A 15,050-nucleotide genomic window follows, 5' to 3' on the forward strand; every position below is an offset into this window, starting at 1 on the left:
AAATATCTGAGATATCTTTAACGATGTGAGATGCCAAACACAATTAACTTGTGTAGGTTAAAGAGCAAATATTTCACCAATGTTCTCGTAACCAACTACAAAAATAACGATGAAAGTCAAAATGACCTTTAAACATATCAAGTCAAACAGGAGAGCGGTCTTTCAAAAAGAGATTATCATAACTTGAAGTATTTAACTCCCAGAAAACGTGTCAACCTCTGTTCTGCAAAGGATGGAAGGTCTGGATATTCATAACCTGAATATGATTCATCTTTTCTCTCCAGGCTCTAATTATGAGGGGCATGGAAAGTTCAGCTCTGGATACACTCATTTATTATAAAGGTGTCTATTACAAACTTGCTTCTACAAGTGTATACAGACAGCAGCAGGAATTTAGGGCACATATAATTTACTGTCTACCATGGTGATGACTACAGGCTTAAAATGCTGCAACAAATTTTCATAAGATAGTGTGAAAAGAGCTCATTGTTTAGAAAATTATAAGAATTCACATTTACCTCACAGCTACTGTAGGATGATAGCAATACTGCAGCAAATATGTCTTACATTATGTTTCATGGTGGAATCGCGCTGAGAAAACTGTTTGCTATTTCCAATTTTATTTCCTGTGAGTTCAGGGCAACTAACTCAAAAATTAAATGAAACAAAACAAAAAAGTAAAGCTGTATGCTATCTTTATAGGCAACATCATACTCCTGGCAGAACATATACAGACATGCAATTCTGTAAAGATATTTTTAGCTACTGTAGAAGGCTGTAGACAACTTTTTAAACAGAGCAGTAAACAAATTACTGTGAGGATATAAATGGCCAATCACAGAAATTTAGGAAGAATAGTCCAATTGGGAGAATTATGGGGGGGGGGGGGGGGGGGGCAGCTGGGAGAAGGATGGAAGTTTAGGGGGAGTTCTATTCAGCTGTTCTTTTTGTTCTCAGTAATTGGATATGGTTGTAGATGTTGCTTCTGTTGCATTTTGTTAAAATGAATTCTTAACAAAGATTTAAATGGACAAAGAATTACAGAAATTTAGGGGCCCATTGTGTGGTAATGCATTACCGCAGCACTTTTAGGGGATTTAAAAAATATATTTTATTGTAGAATATGCACTAATATTATCATTAGCCTGTGGTACCTACATAGAGTTATCCCGGGAGCCCAGCCAACTTCCTAAATTCTGAGTGTTATTTTGCTACTGTAGTTGAAAAGAATGTTATTTTATTTTGCAGTGCCAATTTGCAGAATCATAATGCTATGTTTTGACATTGTTTCAGATCATTGATTGCACCATGTCAACAAAAAGTGTGGAATTTTCAACTGTGGAACTCCGAGCTATCATAAAGTTCTTATTCCTGCAGAAGAAAACTCTAAAGGAAATCCATGAATGTATGATGCAAACATTGAGTGACAAATGCCCATCATACGCCACAGTGAAGAAATAGTGTGCAAACTTTCAGCATGCAGATTTCGAGACCAAAGATGTTACAATATCTGGGAGGCCTCAAACAGTGAAATTGTTGACCATGTTCATGACCTGATTTTGGAAGACTGGCAAATATTGCCTAAAACAATTGCTGAAACACTACAGAGTACAGATGTGTTGGGTGTATAATCCAGGAGTATCTGGGTATGCAGAAACTGTCAACCAAGTGGGTGCCCAAATGTTTGAATGTTGATGAGAAATTACATTGAATGGAAACTTCCAAGTTGATTTTGCTGCATTTTCAGCAAGCTGGGTGACAATGTTTTGGACTAGTTACTGTTGATGAAACATGGTTACACCACTATGATTCTGAGAAAAAACAACAGTCAATGCAATGGCTGCACTCAGGTTCTCCAAGGCCAAGGAAATTCAAGACCCCAAAGTCAGCAGGAAAGGTTATATGGCCAAAGTGTTTTAGGATCAGGAAGGTGTTGTAATGACTGACTATCTTCCAAACATTTAATGCATAATACTATTGAAACTTGCTGTGCCGATTAAAGGAGGCATTCAAATAAAAAGGAGAGGATAACTGCAGAAAAGAGTTCTCCTTTTGCAAGACAATGAACCTTCTCACAAGGCTGGAAAAACGATGGATGTTTTGACGCATAGAACATCTACCCTACTCACCAGATCTTGCTCCATCTGACTATTTTCTGATTCCAAACCTTAAAAAGAGTTTGAAAGGGTGACAATTTTCGAGTGATTCAGTGGTGATTGTTAACTGGTTCGAGTCCCTTTGGGAATGACCCGGTATATAAGACTAATGATTAGATTGCAGTAGGGGAGCAGTATTTCAGTGATCAGACATCAGAGTATTTTTTGAAAGGATTACAGAAACTTTACACACGATGTGCCAAGTGTGTTGAAATTAGAGATGAATATGTGGAATAACTTGTAAGTTTCATGACTCAACATCATTTCTTTCTTGGTCAGACTGAGAACTTTTCAGCACCCCCCTCGCACACCTCCCAGTTAGGAGGCACTAAGACCCAGATTCTATAAATGATGCCTAAAGTTAAATGTGTTTGTCATGTAGGTGCCTGTTGTGGACTTAGACGAAGTCATTTAGTCCAAGAAACCCCTAGCATAAATATGGTTAGGATGCCTAAGTCAACCGGAGTGGATGCAGCAACGACAAATGACCAACTGGAATCACTATGGGTCAAAATACCAGGAAGAAAGGGAGACGAGATAAAGATGGGGTTGTACTACCGCCCACCAGGGCAAACTGAAGCAATGGACACAGAAATGGGAGCCGAGTTGAGGCAGGAATGCAAAAACGTAAACACCGTAGTTATGGGAGACTTCAACTATCCCGGGATAGACTGGAGTTTTGGAGTTTCCAAATGTACAAAGGAAACGGAGTTCCTAGAGGCTGTACGGGACTTCTTCTTGGAACAGCTTGTCAGGGAACCAACGAGAGGGACGGCCATTCTGGACCTAATCCTCAATGGGTTGAATGGACCTGCCAAGGAAGTGGAAGTAGTGGGACCATTAGGAAACACAGTGATCACAACACAATCCAGTTCAAAGTGGAAATAGGAGGGCCCAAGGGGAAAAGAACCATTGCAACAACGTTTAACTTCAAGAAAGGGAACTATGATGCCATGAGACAAATGGTGAAGAAGAAACTCAGTTACAGCTCCAGGAAAGCACAGATGGTGGAGCAAGCCTGGTCCTTATTCAAAGACACAGTAAATGAAGCGCAAAACCTATATATACCCAGATTTAGAAAAGGGTGCAAAAAGAATTAAGCAAAAGACTCGGCATGGATAACCAATGAAGTCAAGAAGGTGATAGGGGACAAGAAAACATCATTCCGGAAGTGGAAAAAGGATAAAACTGAGGAAAATTGGAAAGAGCACAGAAAGCATCAAAAAGAATGTCATCGCGTGGTCAGAAAAGCAAAAAAAAGAGTATGAAGAGAGACTTGCCAGGGAAGCATGGAATTTTAAACCATTCTTCCAATATGTGAAAGGAAAACAGCCGGCAAGGGAGGAGGTGGGACCGCTGTATGAGGGAGACAGGAGGGGAGTGGTGAAGGAGGAAGAAGAGGTGGCAGACAGAATAAACATGTTCTTTTCGTCGGTCTTCACAAAGGAGGACACATCCAATGTGCCGGAACTGGAAAAAATCTTCAAGGGGGATCAGGAGGAAAAATTATCAAGCATGGAGGTAAGCTTTGATGATGTACTCAAACAGATAGATAGATTAAAAACTGACAAATCCCCGGGCCCAGACGGAATCCACTCGAGAATACTGAAAGAGCTCAGAGATGAAACGGCGGAGTTGCTGCAGCAGATTTGCAACCTATCCTTGAAAACAGAGGTAATTCCGGAGGACTGGAGGATAGCGAATGTTACACCTATCTTTAAAAAAGGATCAAGAGGCGACTCGGGGAACTACAGACCGGTGAGCTTAACCTCAGTTCCGGGGAAGATGGCCGAATCATTGATCAAAGACAGTATCAGTGAACATATAGAGAGAAATAATCTGATGAGAACATGCCAGCATGGTTTCTGTAAAGGAAGATCATGCCAAACGAACCTACTGCACTTCTTTGAGGGGGTAAGCGAACAATTGGACAAAGGTGACACCATAGACATCATATATCTGGACTTCCAGAAAGCCTTTGACAAGGTACCCCATGACAAGGTACCCCATAAGGAAACTGTGGAACCACGGAGTGGAAGGGGAAGTGCACAGATGGATCAAAACTTGGCTGGCAGACAGGAAGCAGAGGGTAGGAGTAAAGGGACACTACTCCGGCTGGAAAGAGGTCACGAGTGGCGTCCCGCAGGGGTCAGTACTGGGACCGCTGCTGTTCAATATATTCATAAATGACCTGGAGTCAGGGACGAAGTGTGAAGTTATAAAATTCGCGGACAACACGAAACTCTCCAGTAGGGTTAAAACTGTGGAGGAATGCAAAGAACTACAAAGGGACCTGAACAAACTGAGTGAGTGGGCAAACAAATGGCAGATGAGTTTCAATGTAGAGAAATGTAAAGTCTTGCACATAGGGAAAGGAAACACGATGGGGGGGATGGTGCTGGGAGAAGGCAAATTGGAAAAAGACTTGGGGGTTTTAGTAGATAACACAATGAAGGCGGCGGCACAATGCGAAGCGGCCTTAAAGAAGGTGAATAGAATGCTGGGCATTATCAAAAAAGGTATCACTACCAGAATGAAGGAAGTTATCATGCCACTGTATCGGGCGATGGTGCGCCCACATCTGGAGTACTGCGTTCAATACTGGTTGCCGTACCTTAATAAGGATATGGCGATACTCGAGAGGGTCCAGAGAAGAGCAACAAGGATGATAAAAAGCATGGAAAACCTTTCATATGCTGAAAGGCTAGAGAAGCTGGGGCTCTTTTCCCTTGAAAAGCGGAGACTTAGAGGGGACATGATAGAAACTTATAAGATCATGAAGGGTATGGAGAAGGTAGAGAGGAACAGATTCTTCAGACTAGCGGGGGAAACAAAAACAAGAGGGCATTTGCAAAAATTGAAAGGAGACAGATTCAAAACAAATGCTAGGAAGCTCTTCTTCACTCAGAGCGTGGTGGACACCTGGAATGCGCTTCCAGAGGAGGTGGTAGGGCAGAGTACGATTTTGGGTTTCAAAATGGGATTGGATGATTTCCTGAAGGAAAAGGGGATTGAAGGGTATAGTTAGAGGGTTACCTACAGGATATTAAATGATTAGGGAATAGAATGTTTTAGGTATAAGATCACTTACAGGTTGTGAACCTGGGGGGGGGCCGCCGCGGGAGCGGACTGCTGGGCATGATGGACCCATGGTCTGACTCGGCAGAGGCCGGGCTTATGTTCTTACTATAGGCACTGCTAGGTGCAATTCTATAAAGTATGGCTTTTATAGAATCACACCTAAGTACCACGCCACTCGGCGCCTACGTTTTAGGTACCCTTTATAGAATCAGGCCCTAAGTATGCCTGCCTTAAAACTGTTTTGGATTTTTGTCCATGCCCACTCTCCATCCATGACATGCCCACTCCAAAAAATATTTTTTTAAAAATCAGTTAGCATGCAACAGGCAAAATGATGCAAAATGTTTTAGCATTTTTTGTCTTAGCCAAGCATTAAATTCCAATCTATTTGCTTTTCCAAAAATTACTGGCTGCAGATACAAGACTTTTTTGGATAGGACTCTTGCATTTCAAGCAAGTAAGCAGCAGTCCTAGTGGGGTAATTGTATTGGTGGAGTTATGCTGTCTTATGGTGCATTTCAAAAAGTAATTAATCAGCGTTGTTTGATAAATTAATTTCCTAAATGTGGATATTACTGTTAACTAAATTTTACATTGAACATATTTAAGAAACTTGTTGTATTTTAATTACATCTGTATTTCGCTGACTGTCCAGCCTTCCGTGTAAACTGCCTAGAAATTGTTTGATTATGGCGGTATAGAAGAATAAAGTTATGTTATGTTATGTTAAACTCCTTTATTAAAGGGACCCCTTAGTGCTGTCTTTTATGTTAACTCATAAAGAGTCAAGTGCTTCAAAGCGCATTAATGTTTTGCAAGGGATGAGTTAAAATACATGTTAGAAGTGTTGTCTATCATGTGTATCCTGGTCTATGTTCTTTTCCATGTGCATTAATTGGCTTTTGGAAATTTTAATGCAAGCCAATGTTAGTGAACTAATGAGAGCCAAAATAATTAATTTATGTAAAGCACGCAGAAAAATAACCCACTTTAAAATGTGTGAAAATGAACACAGACCTCATAATGCAAAGAAGTGTAATTGTAACTTAGAAAGGAGTACAGTGGAACCTTGGTTTACGAGCATAATTCGTTCCAGAAGCATGCTTGTAAATAAAGTTACTCGTATATCAAAGCGAGTTTCCCCATAGGAATGAATGGAAACTCGCTTTGATTCGTTCCACCAACTCCCCCCCCCCCACCCGAGGCTACCGGTGCTGCTCTGGAGAGAACGAGAGCCAGAAGGCCTTGAGCATGCGCAGATGCTCAAGGCCCGGCCCAGGCAAGAGGCGGGAGCTTGCTTTCACTCTCACAACCAGCAGAAGGGGTAAGGAGCATGTTTGAGAGGAAGAGCGGGCAGATGGCGCTTTCAGCACAGAGGTGCGATGCAGTTCTCGCGGGGGGGGGGGGGCGTTCTCAGGGGGGGGTTGCGATGCCGGTTCGGGGGGTGCGATGCCGGTTAGAGCGGGGGAAGATGCTCGCATATCGGACATGCTCGGTTTGCTGAGTGTTTTGCTTGTCTTGCAAAACACTCGCAAACCGGGTTACTCGCAAACCGAGGTTCCACTGTAGTTGTTTTTATGATAATATTATTAGGCCATAAAAGATGCATGCTGACCTTGAACGGGACATTGGTATTTTGTATCTGGAGACATAGTTGTTTAAGTAAACAGAGGCCTTTATTTTAGAAGCTTCTCAATGTCTAAATGGTACCATTTACACATCTGGAGAGCCATTTTAGACAGGGGCCCCTTTCAGACATTGGAAAGCTAAGTGCATCCAGATGGCAAGGAGCTGGGGGAGGGCAAGGAGAGGATGTGGTCTGAGCAGGACCACAATCCAGATGCACATTCTATATTTCACTTAGGGAATCCATGTCTGTAGAGGAAATCCCAAATGTTGGAATTTAGACCTGTTGCTCGGCACAACTAAGTGCCTGTTTTAAAGGCAGCTTTATTCCAAAGTCTGAGTTCCCACAATATCAGTGCTACTATCCTCTCACTGTACACCAGAACTCCTCTGCCAAACTCCTCCCAATCCTTCCATACGCAAGTTGACCCCCCTGCCAGTCATACCACCCCCTCACCAACAGAGAAGCCCCTGGACTCACCAGATGGATAAGGCCAGCCCCCCCCCCCCAATGTGGGCATAAGCATCCCCAAGAACTCCCTTCCCCCCAAAGCCCAAGACCCTCAAAAGAGCCCTGCTGGGTGTAAGAACCCACCCCCTTGACCCAGTCTCCAGACCTACTGAGGGGTCCCTAGCGGTTATGGGGCATGAGCGATGCCTACTTGCTCCTATCTTGTGGCCTCCTGCTAACAAACTCCCCCTTTTACAAAACCGTAAAAACGGTTTTTAGCGCAGGCTGGTGCGCTGAAAGTTGTGCAGTGCTCTGACGCTCATAGAGGTCAGCGCCAGAGCAGTGCACAGCATTCAGCGCACTGGCCGGCGCTGAAAACCGCTTTTGCAGTTTTGTAAAAAAGGGAGGGGGGGGGACGACAAAATAGCTGCCAAGACCTCTAGGAGTCAGGCATTTTTCTATCCATTTAAGGAAAATTTGTTCTAATGACTTTGGTATAGAGCCTGTTGCTTTGCAAATTGTTTCCACTCAAGATTAATTTTATTGGTCCTCAGATCAGGGTCTTAAAAAAGAATTCTGGGGATATCAAAGTGGTTCCAGAAAACTAAAGGTTTATATACTTTGTTTTGGACCCAGAAACATCCATGTGGAATTCCTGTGTACCTAGACTCTGGACTAGAATTTCTGGCTATAAAGCCTTGTCCTAAACCAGTGATGAGGTAAATGCAGTCTAGGTTGTATTTCTTTAAACACTATAATGGACTAAGTCCTCTTAATGAACATAACAAACAGGCATTATAGTCCATTATAGTGGTATAAGTCCTCAATTTTGCCTGTTTGTTGTGTATTTCTTTAAAGCCTGACTATAAAACCCAGGTCTTGCTGGTATTACAGTTATGTGTCATCAAAATATTGCAGCTACATTTGGCTTAACGCTACAGGGGCCCAAACCTGAAAAATATCTATAGTAATATCATGTTAATTTTAACACTAGTGAGTCAATGAAAAACTCATTTACAGGTCATTTAACACAAACATATTAACCTGCATTATTGGCCAATGTTAGCGCACTTTAGCACATGGAAGCTTCTTAAACCAAGCTTTACAACATTTAATAAACATTTGAATGTCTGAAAAGAAAGGGAAAACAAACCTGAGACTTGCAATAAGCTACAAAGAGGATTGTTTTAGAAACACTCACATATACTAGGGCTCTTCAAAACGTTTACACCCTTTCATGGGAAATGATTGGGGTGGGAGAAGTGGTACGAGAGTGTGTCATAGAGGGTCATGTGACTAGTCAGAAAGTCAAGCCGGTTCACTTTGCAGGTAGTGATGCAATTTGCTTTTGAGATATTTAATAAATAGTGTTTAAAAATAAAAAAAATAAAAGTGCAGAAACTTTCTGAAGATCCATCATACATACAGAAGTGGTGATTCCCACAACAGCCGAAGCAATATCAGCAGACAGGTTCTGGACCGACTTCCCTAAAACCCAATGGACCGAATTGGACAGGCTATACAAAAAAAAATATTGCAAATCAGCATGTGATCTGAATAACTGCCCACCATACCTACTAGCAACAGCTTCCACCAACTTCAAAGCTTGCTACACATTATGGCTGCAAACCACACTCAGGGAAGGCCAGTTCCCACCAGACCTCGGAGAAATTATAATCACGCCAATACTGAAAGATCCCAAAGGTCTAACAAACAGCCCATCAAACTACAGACCAATCGCTTCTATCCCAACATACGTCAAAATAATAGAAGGACTAGTCGCACAACAACTGTCCACGTACCTTGAATCCCACAATATCTTACACCCATCCCAATCCGGATTCAGAACCAACTACAGTACCGAAACTCTACTGGTATCTCTACTAGACATAGCTCGAAGTCACCTCAGCCAAGGAAACAAACTGCTAATCATCCAATTTGATTTATCAGCTGCATTCGATCTAGTGGACCACGACATACTCCTCCAAATACTAGACGCAATAGGAATTTCAGGTAAAGTTCATAACTGGTTCGAAGGCTTCCTCAAAAACAGAACATACAGAGTCAAATCTAAAGACATTCTATCTGAACCATGGTCCAATCCATGTGGAGTACCACAAGGCTCTCCCCTCTCTCCCACACTTTTCAACCTATTCATATCCTCCCTAGGCACCATCCTAGACGCCCAAAATATTACTTCTCTCAGCTACGCGGACGACATTACCATCCTCCTTCCATTCGACATACATAACCCAATCTCCACAGAACACCTGAAAACTACATTGGAAACAGTGGATAAATGGATGATAGATCACAAGTTGAAGCTGAACTCTGACAAAACCAAATTCTTATTACTAGAGAAAGACAAAAAACCATCCCTAACAGAACTGGAAGTAAACTCAATCAAGTACCCTATACAGAACTCCCTCAAAATCCTTGGAATACACTTAGACAGATGCTGTACAATGCAAACACAAATCCAAAAAATCACCCAAAAAGCATTCTTCACAATGCGAAATTTAAGAAAAATCAGAAAATTCTTTAAAAAAGACCAATTCAGGATCATTGTCCAATCCATGGTACTAAGTATCGTCGACTATTGCAACAGCCTCTACTTACCCTGCCCGACCAACACAATAAAAAAACTACAGACCATCCAGAACACAGCCCTCAGACTCATATATTCACTCAGCAAATACGACCACATTACCAATGCATACCTAGAATCCCACTGGCTACCAATAAAAGCAAGAACACAATTCAAACTCTACTGTCTCATTTTCAAAGTAACCCATGGCATGGCACCCAGTTACCTAAATAACCGTTTTCACTACTACCACCCACCAAGAAAAAGGAGAACACAGAACCTCTTCACCTATCCACCACTCAACGGTACCTGTCGTAAGAAACTCTATGACAACCTCCTGGGGACACAGGCAGCCAAAATAGACTCTGACATCTCTAAAAACAACAGACATAAAAGAGTTCCGCAAAGAAATAAAAACACTACTGTTCAAAAAATATCTCCCATCACTCTAACCACCGCCCAATGAGTTCCCATTCAACGACTTCGGAATCACTCATCCATATTATCTCTTTGTCTGTGATCAAGAATGTACTGTAACTCTTCTACACTACACCCGACTTAACTGATCGAGTTGACATGTATTACCTCTGCAAAATGCATTATCTTCTGCTATATGTATTATCTTCTGTAATAAGTAATATCTTCTGTGAAATTGTAATATCATAACTCTTCACTGTTCCTGTAACTTACTCCTATCCTGAAATGTAATTCTACTGGAATGTCCCAGATATTTTCTATATTGTAATCCGCCTAGAACCGCAAGGCACAAGCGGAATAGAAATCTGTAATGTAATGTAATGTAATGTAATGATTCAGAAAGCTGCTATTTACACATGGAGATCTTTTAGTATTGTTAGTGTATATGCCCTAGTGCTCCATGGCATACTCTCCATTACCCTGTACCAGGACTTTCTTCCTTTGGCTATTACTGTCTTCTAGATTTCATACATTTTTCTCTTCTCCTTTATTTAGCACTCTACTTTTTTTTCTGTTCATATGCACCTATGTCACTCTCTACTTCCTGCTTTCCTATTCTTTACCCATCACTTTACCTGCCTTTTCTTTAATATTTTTTTAACCATATTTATTTCCCTCTCACTCTCCCAACTGTACTTGTCTTCTCCCATATTACTCTATCTCAGGGGTTTTTAACTGAGTCCTCAGGGCATACCAAACCACTCTAGTTTTCAAGATATCCACAATGAATGTACATTCCACCCCCCCAAAAACCACAAGTTCACGCTGAAATAAATCCTTATTCAAAATGATATTTTGAAAAAAAAAAATAAATTAAAAATATGATGTGCTCAGACCCATACCCAAAATGCCAGAAGATAGGCAAAGCTACATCAATGTCCCAACCTTGTCATACTTTACGCCCAAAGAAGGCAGTGGTAAAATATTCATTCTCAAAAAATACGTCTAGATTTTTTTTTTCCTGAAAATCATCTAAATAGATGTCCAGGCCATTGATCGTCCAGATCGCCAGTATGTCTACCTTTATACAACATTTTCAGCCAATAATTTGTCTAAGTCCAACATTTTCAGCCAATAATTTGTCTAAGTCCCAAATGCCCAGAGCAAGACCATTTGGATGTAAGAGGGGCCAGCATTGTGATGGACTGGCCAACCAGACATGGTAACAGAGCAGTGGGGCACCTTACAGAACACTGCTTTGAATATCACAAAAAGGGTGCCACATAAACATTTCACCAGAACTCCTGATATGGTGAGTCTCCTCCAAAACACACTATATCCACCTATAGCCTTTATGACTGCAGGTGGCACTTATATGGCAGTACAGTAAGGTTTTGGGGATTTTTGGTGGGCTCACATTTTCCACCATGAATGTAGTGGTTAGAGCGGCTTATGGGCCTGGGTCCTCCTCTCTATGGTTCACTAGCCCATCCCCCAGGCTACTTAAGATACTTGTTTGCAGCTCTACTAGGCTTTCCTATAGCAGGTGCTGATGTTCCAGAGACAGGTATGTACATTTTTATTCTGATATTTGTGGCAGTGTGAGGGATCAATGATCACTGGGGGAGTGTGTAGGAGTCTTTACATTGTCTCTGCAGTGAATATATGGTTACTTTGGATACCTTTTTGGCACTTATCCCTGCTTTTACATCGTCTAACTCAAAACGTATAAGTTTCGTCCAGGAAATCTCGTGAAACATTTGATTATCCCTGCAGGTTGGCCCACATCCCGCCCAAACACCGCCCTAACCACTCCTCTAGATATACCCCTTTTAACTCTCGATGCATAGTGGCATTCAGAGGCTTAAAAGGTCCCTGGATATGTCCAGAAAGTCGGTTTGATTATCGGCACTTGTATGACTTGTCTTTTAAGTCGTCCAAGTACCGATTGGGTGGGTTTTTAGACATGTTTACGTTTCGATTATGAGCCCCTTAATGTACTTATTTTTATAGTGTGACTGGCAGTTCTTCCACTTCACGGCTTGCTTTGCCACCTGAACATTAACATTTTTTTTTTAACATGTAACACACAAACTCAGGGACTCCCCGTACTCGAGTTTCACTGTTTTTGGTGTGCTAACCCTTGCCTGTTCTGTGGCATTTTGGTTCTGGGTCTGAGCACATCATTGAGAACCCCTCTGAATCCCTCATCCTCCATGTCTTGTTTTATTCTCCATTGGGTCTCTTCATCTTTACTTTTCATAACTATGTGCATGGTGGCCTTCCTGAAATAAAGCCCTGCTCTATTCTCATTTCTTCCTCTGCTTTACAGGTTACAGGTTTTATTTATTTGATATATCACTAATTCACTAAAAGCAAATAAAGTGATTTTCAATAAAAATGCAATAAAAACAAAAAGAACTCCATCATAAAAAGGAAAGTCCATTCCAAAAGCCCATAGTCAATCCTTAAACCAACACACAAGCATACCACATTCATACTAATAAAACCTGTAACTTTGACTCTAAGCCACCTTCAACTCTGACCTGGAAGTGCTCTCAACTCCTGCTGCCAAACTCATCCTGTTTCTTTCTACTAGTTTCCAGGCAGCCAGTGGAATAAACACCATTGGCCAAAACACCCTCTAGAGCAGGGATGCACAACTTCGGCACTCGCCAGGCCAGGTTTTCAGGATTTCCCAAATGAATATGCATAAGATCAATATGCATACAACGGAAGCAGTGCAGGCAAATAGATATCATGCAAATTCACTGGGGAAATCCTGAAAACCTGACTGGATTTGGCCCTCAAGGGCTGGAATTGTGCACCCCTGCTCTAGAGACTTCTGGAAAGCAAGTGACAGATCAGTAAATCTGGAGACTTCAGATCAAATCCAGGAAGACCCCAGTTCAGTGCAGAAAAATGCAATCGATAGAATCTCCTGCTCAAAGGTGTAGAGCAATTTTAAATGACACGCATGGAGGCATATGTTCATTTGAAAATGAGCCCCATATTATTTAACTGACTTAACACCACACAGATGAGTAATTAAATGGTGATTTAATTACTGACAAAAATATAATAATACAAACAGAATACCAAAACAAACAAAATATCACCAAAAGGCATTCACTCTCTAAAGCCTCAATCTAAAGTAAATTAAGGCAGGGTCCTAATACGGAGAAAAGACCTCAGTGTTCCCTAAGAATGAACTTGGGAAACTACTATGACAAATACTAAGTTGTTATAGAGAGCACATCCTCGGTCATAGAAAAACTCTATAAAAGCACAATAAATATAACATGTTTTAGCAAAAAACTTTTAAGGCACAAAAAGTGCGGGGTTCTTCTTTTGCTATTAGCACTTTTGTGCCTTAAAAGTTTTTTGCTAAAACATAATTAAAATTTATTGTACTTTTACAGAGTTTTTCTATGACCGAGGATGTGCTCTCTATGACAACTTAGTATTTGTCATAGTAGTTTCCCACGTTCATTCTTAGGGAACACTGAGGTCTTTTCTTCGTATTAGGACCCTGCCTTAATTTACTTCAGATTGAGGCTTTAGAGAGGGAATGCCTTTTGGTGATATTTTGATTTAATTACTGACCCATAGTTTACCTCAACATCAGTTAGGGGGCATATTTTTAAACCAAAGTGGACATACCTCCAATAGCATGACAACGCGATGTAATTTCCCATAGTACTAAGGCCATGGAGTACACATCAGTCTGTTTGAATGATTCCACGTTATCTAAGTTAATTCTCGATTCAAGGACTTCTGGAGCCATATACCTCGCCGTGCCAACCTATAAGACAAACATCTTCGTAAGGAAAGTAAACGCAGCATATGAATTTTTATTGCTTCTCTGCTACAGGTTTGACTGTAGCAGTGTCTGCGACATCAGTGCATGAACTGCAATGGCATGGTAGCCCTCCCCGCTGTCAGCAATGCCTTAAAAACTGCAGTGCCTGGTATAACACCCTTCTCGCAGTGCTCTATCCGGCCCTGTCTAACTGTGGCATGGTTATTGTTTGAAACTTGCAGATGCAGTTTTTGATTTTTAAAAAATTTTTTTTTTAACTTGGGTGAGCTATAAACATTGAAAGAAGGTTGGTAAATAGTACACTTTTCAAGGCCTTCAGTTCACAGACGTCAGCAGTATTAGTGACATATTTATCAAAATTAGAACAAAAAAACCTTTTGGGCTGCACTATCCCCCCCCCCTTTACAAAACCATAGCACAGTTTTTAGCACTGGTTGCGGCGGAAACAGTGCCGATGGTTATAGGAATTTTATGAGCGTTAGAGCTGTTAAGACCGCGGCCGGCACTAAAAACCGCACTACGGTTTTATAAAAAAAAGGGGGGGGGGAGGATATGCTTTATATAGTATGCCTGTCCTTCAATATAATGTGTCCATTAGCATAAAAGCCCCAATTCTACTAGTATAAACGGTGCCTGAAAAATAGATGCCGAAGAACATGGTGCCTAGAGGCTGTCAACCTTCAGTCAGGCACCATTTATAGAATCGCGCCTAGTGGTACCTAAATTGGACTAAGGTGCTGGTATGAGTCAAAATCTTAGATATTCCCTGTTTATGCCAGGGTTTTCTTGGCATAAACAGGGAATATATATATATATATATATATATATATATATATATATATATATATATATATATATATATCTATAGGGAAGATATATTAGTGAAAGGAGGAAGATAAAAAATGGAAT

At 41.1% G+C, this 15,050-nt stretch overlaps 1 protein-coding gene across 2 annotated transcripts in view; it reads right to left on the bottom strand.

Annotated features, from left to right (window-relative positions):
- The window catches only part of TGFBR2 (transforming growth factor beta receptor 2), a 227,068-nt gene that overhangs the window by 40,605 nt on the left and 171,413 nt on the right, over window positions 1–15,050 (bottom strand). For both annotated transcript variants that reach the window (XM_033930135.1, XM_033930136.1), the window contains exon 9: window positions 13,982–14,123. In XM_033930135.1, coding sequence (XP_033786026.1) covers window positions 13,982–14,123 — 142 coding nt within the window. The remainder of the gene's footprint in view (window positions 1–13,981; window positions 14,124–15,050) is intronic.

This window comes from Geotrypetes seraphini, chromosome 2 (assembly GCF_902459505.1).
Source record: "Geotrypetes seraphini chromosome 2, aGeoSer1.1, whole genome shotgun sequence".
In the NCBI taxonomy this organism is placed as follows: domain Eukaryota; kingdom Metazoa; phylum Chordata; class Amphibia; order Gymnophiona; family Dermophiidae; genus Geotrypetes; species Geotrypetes seraphini.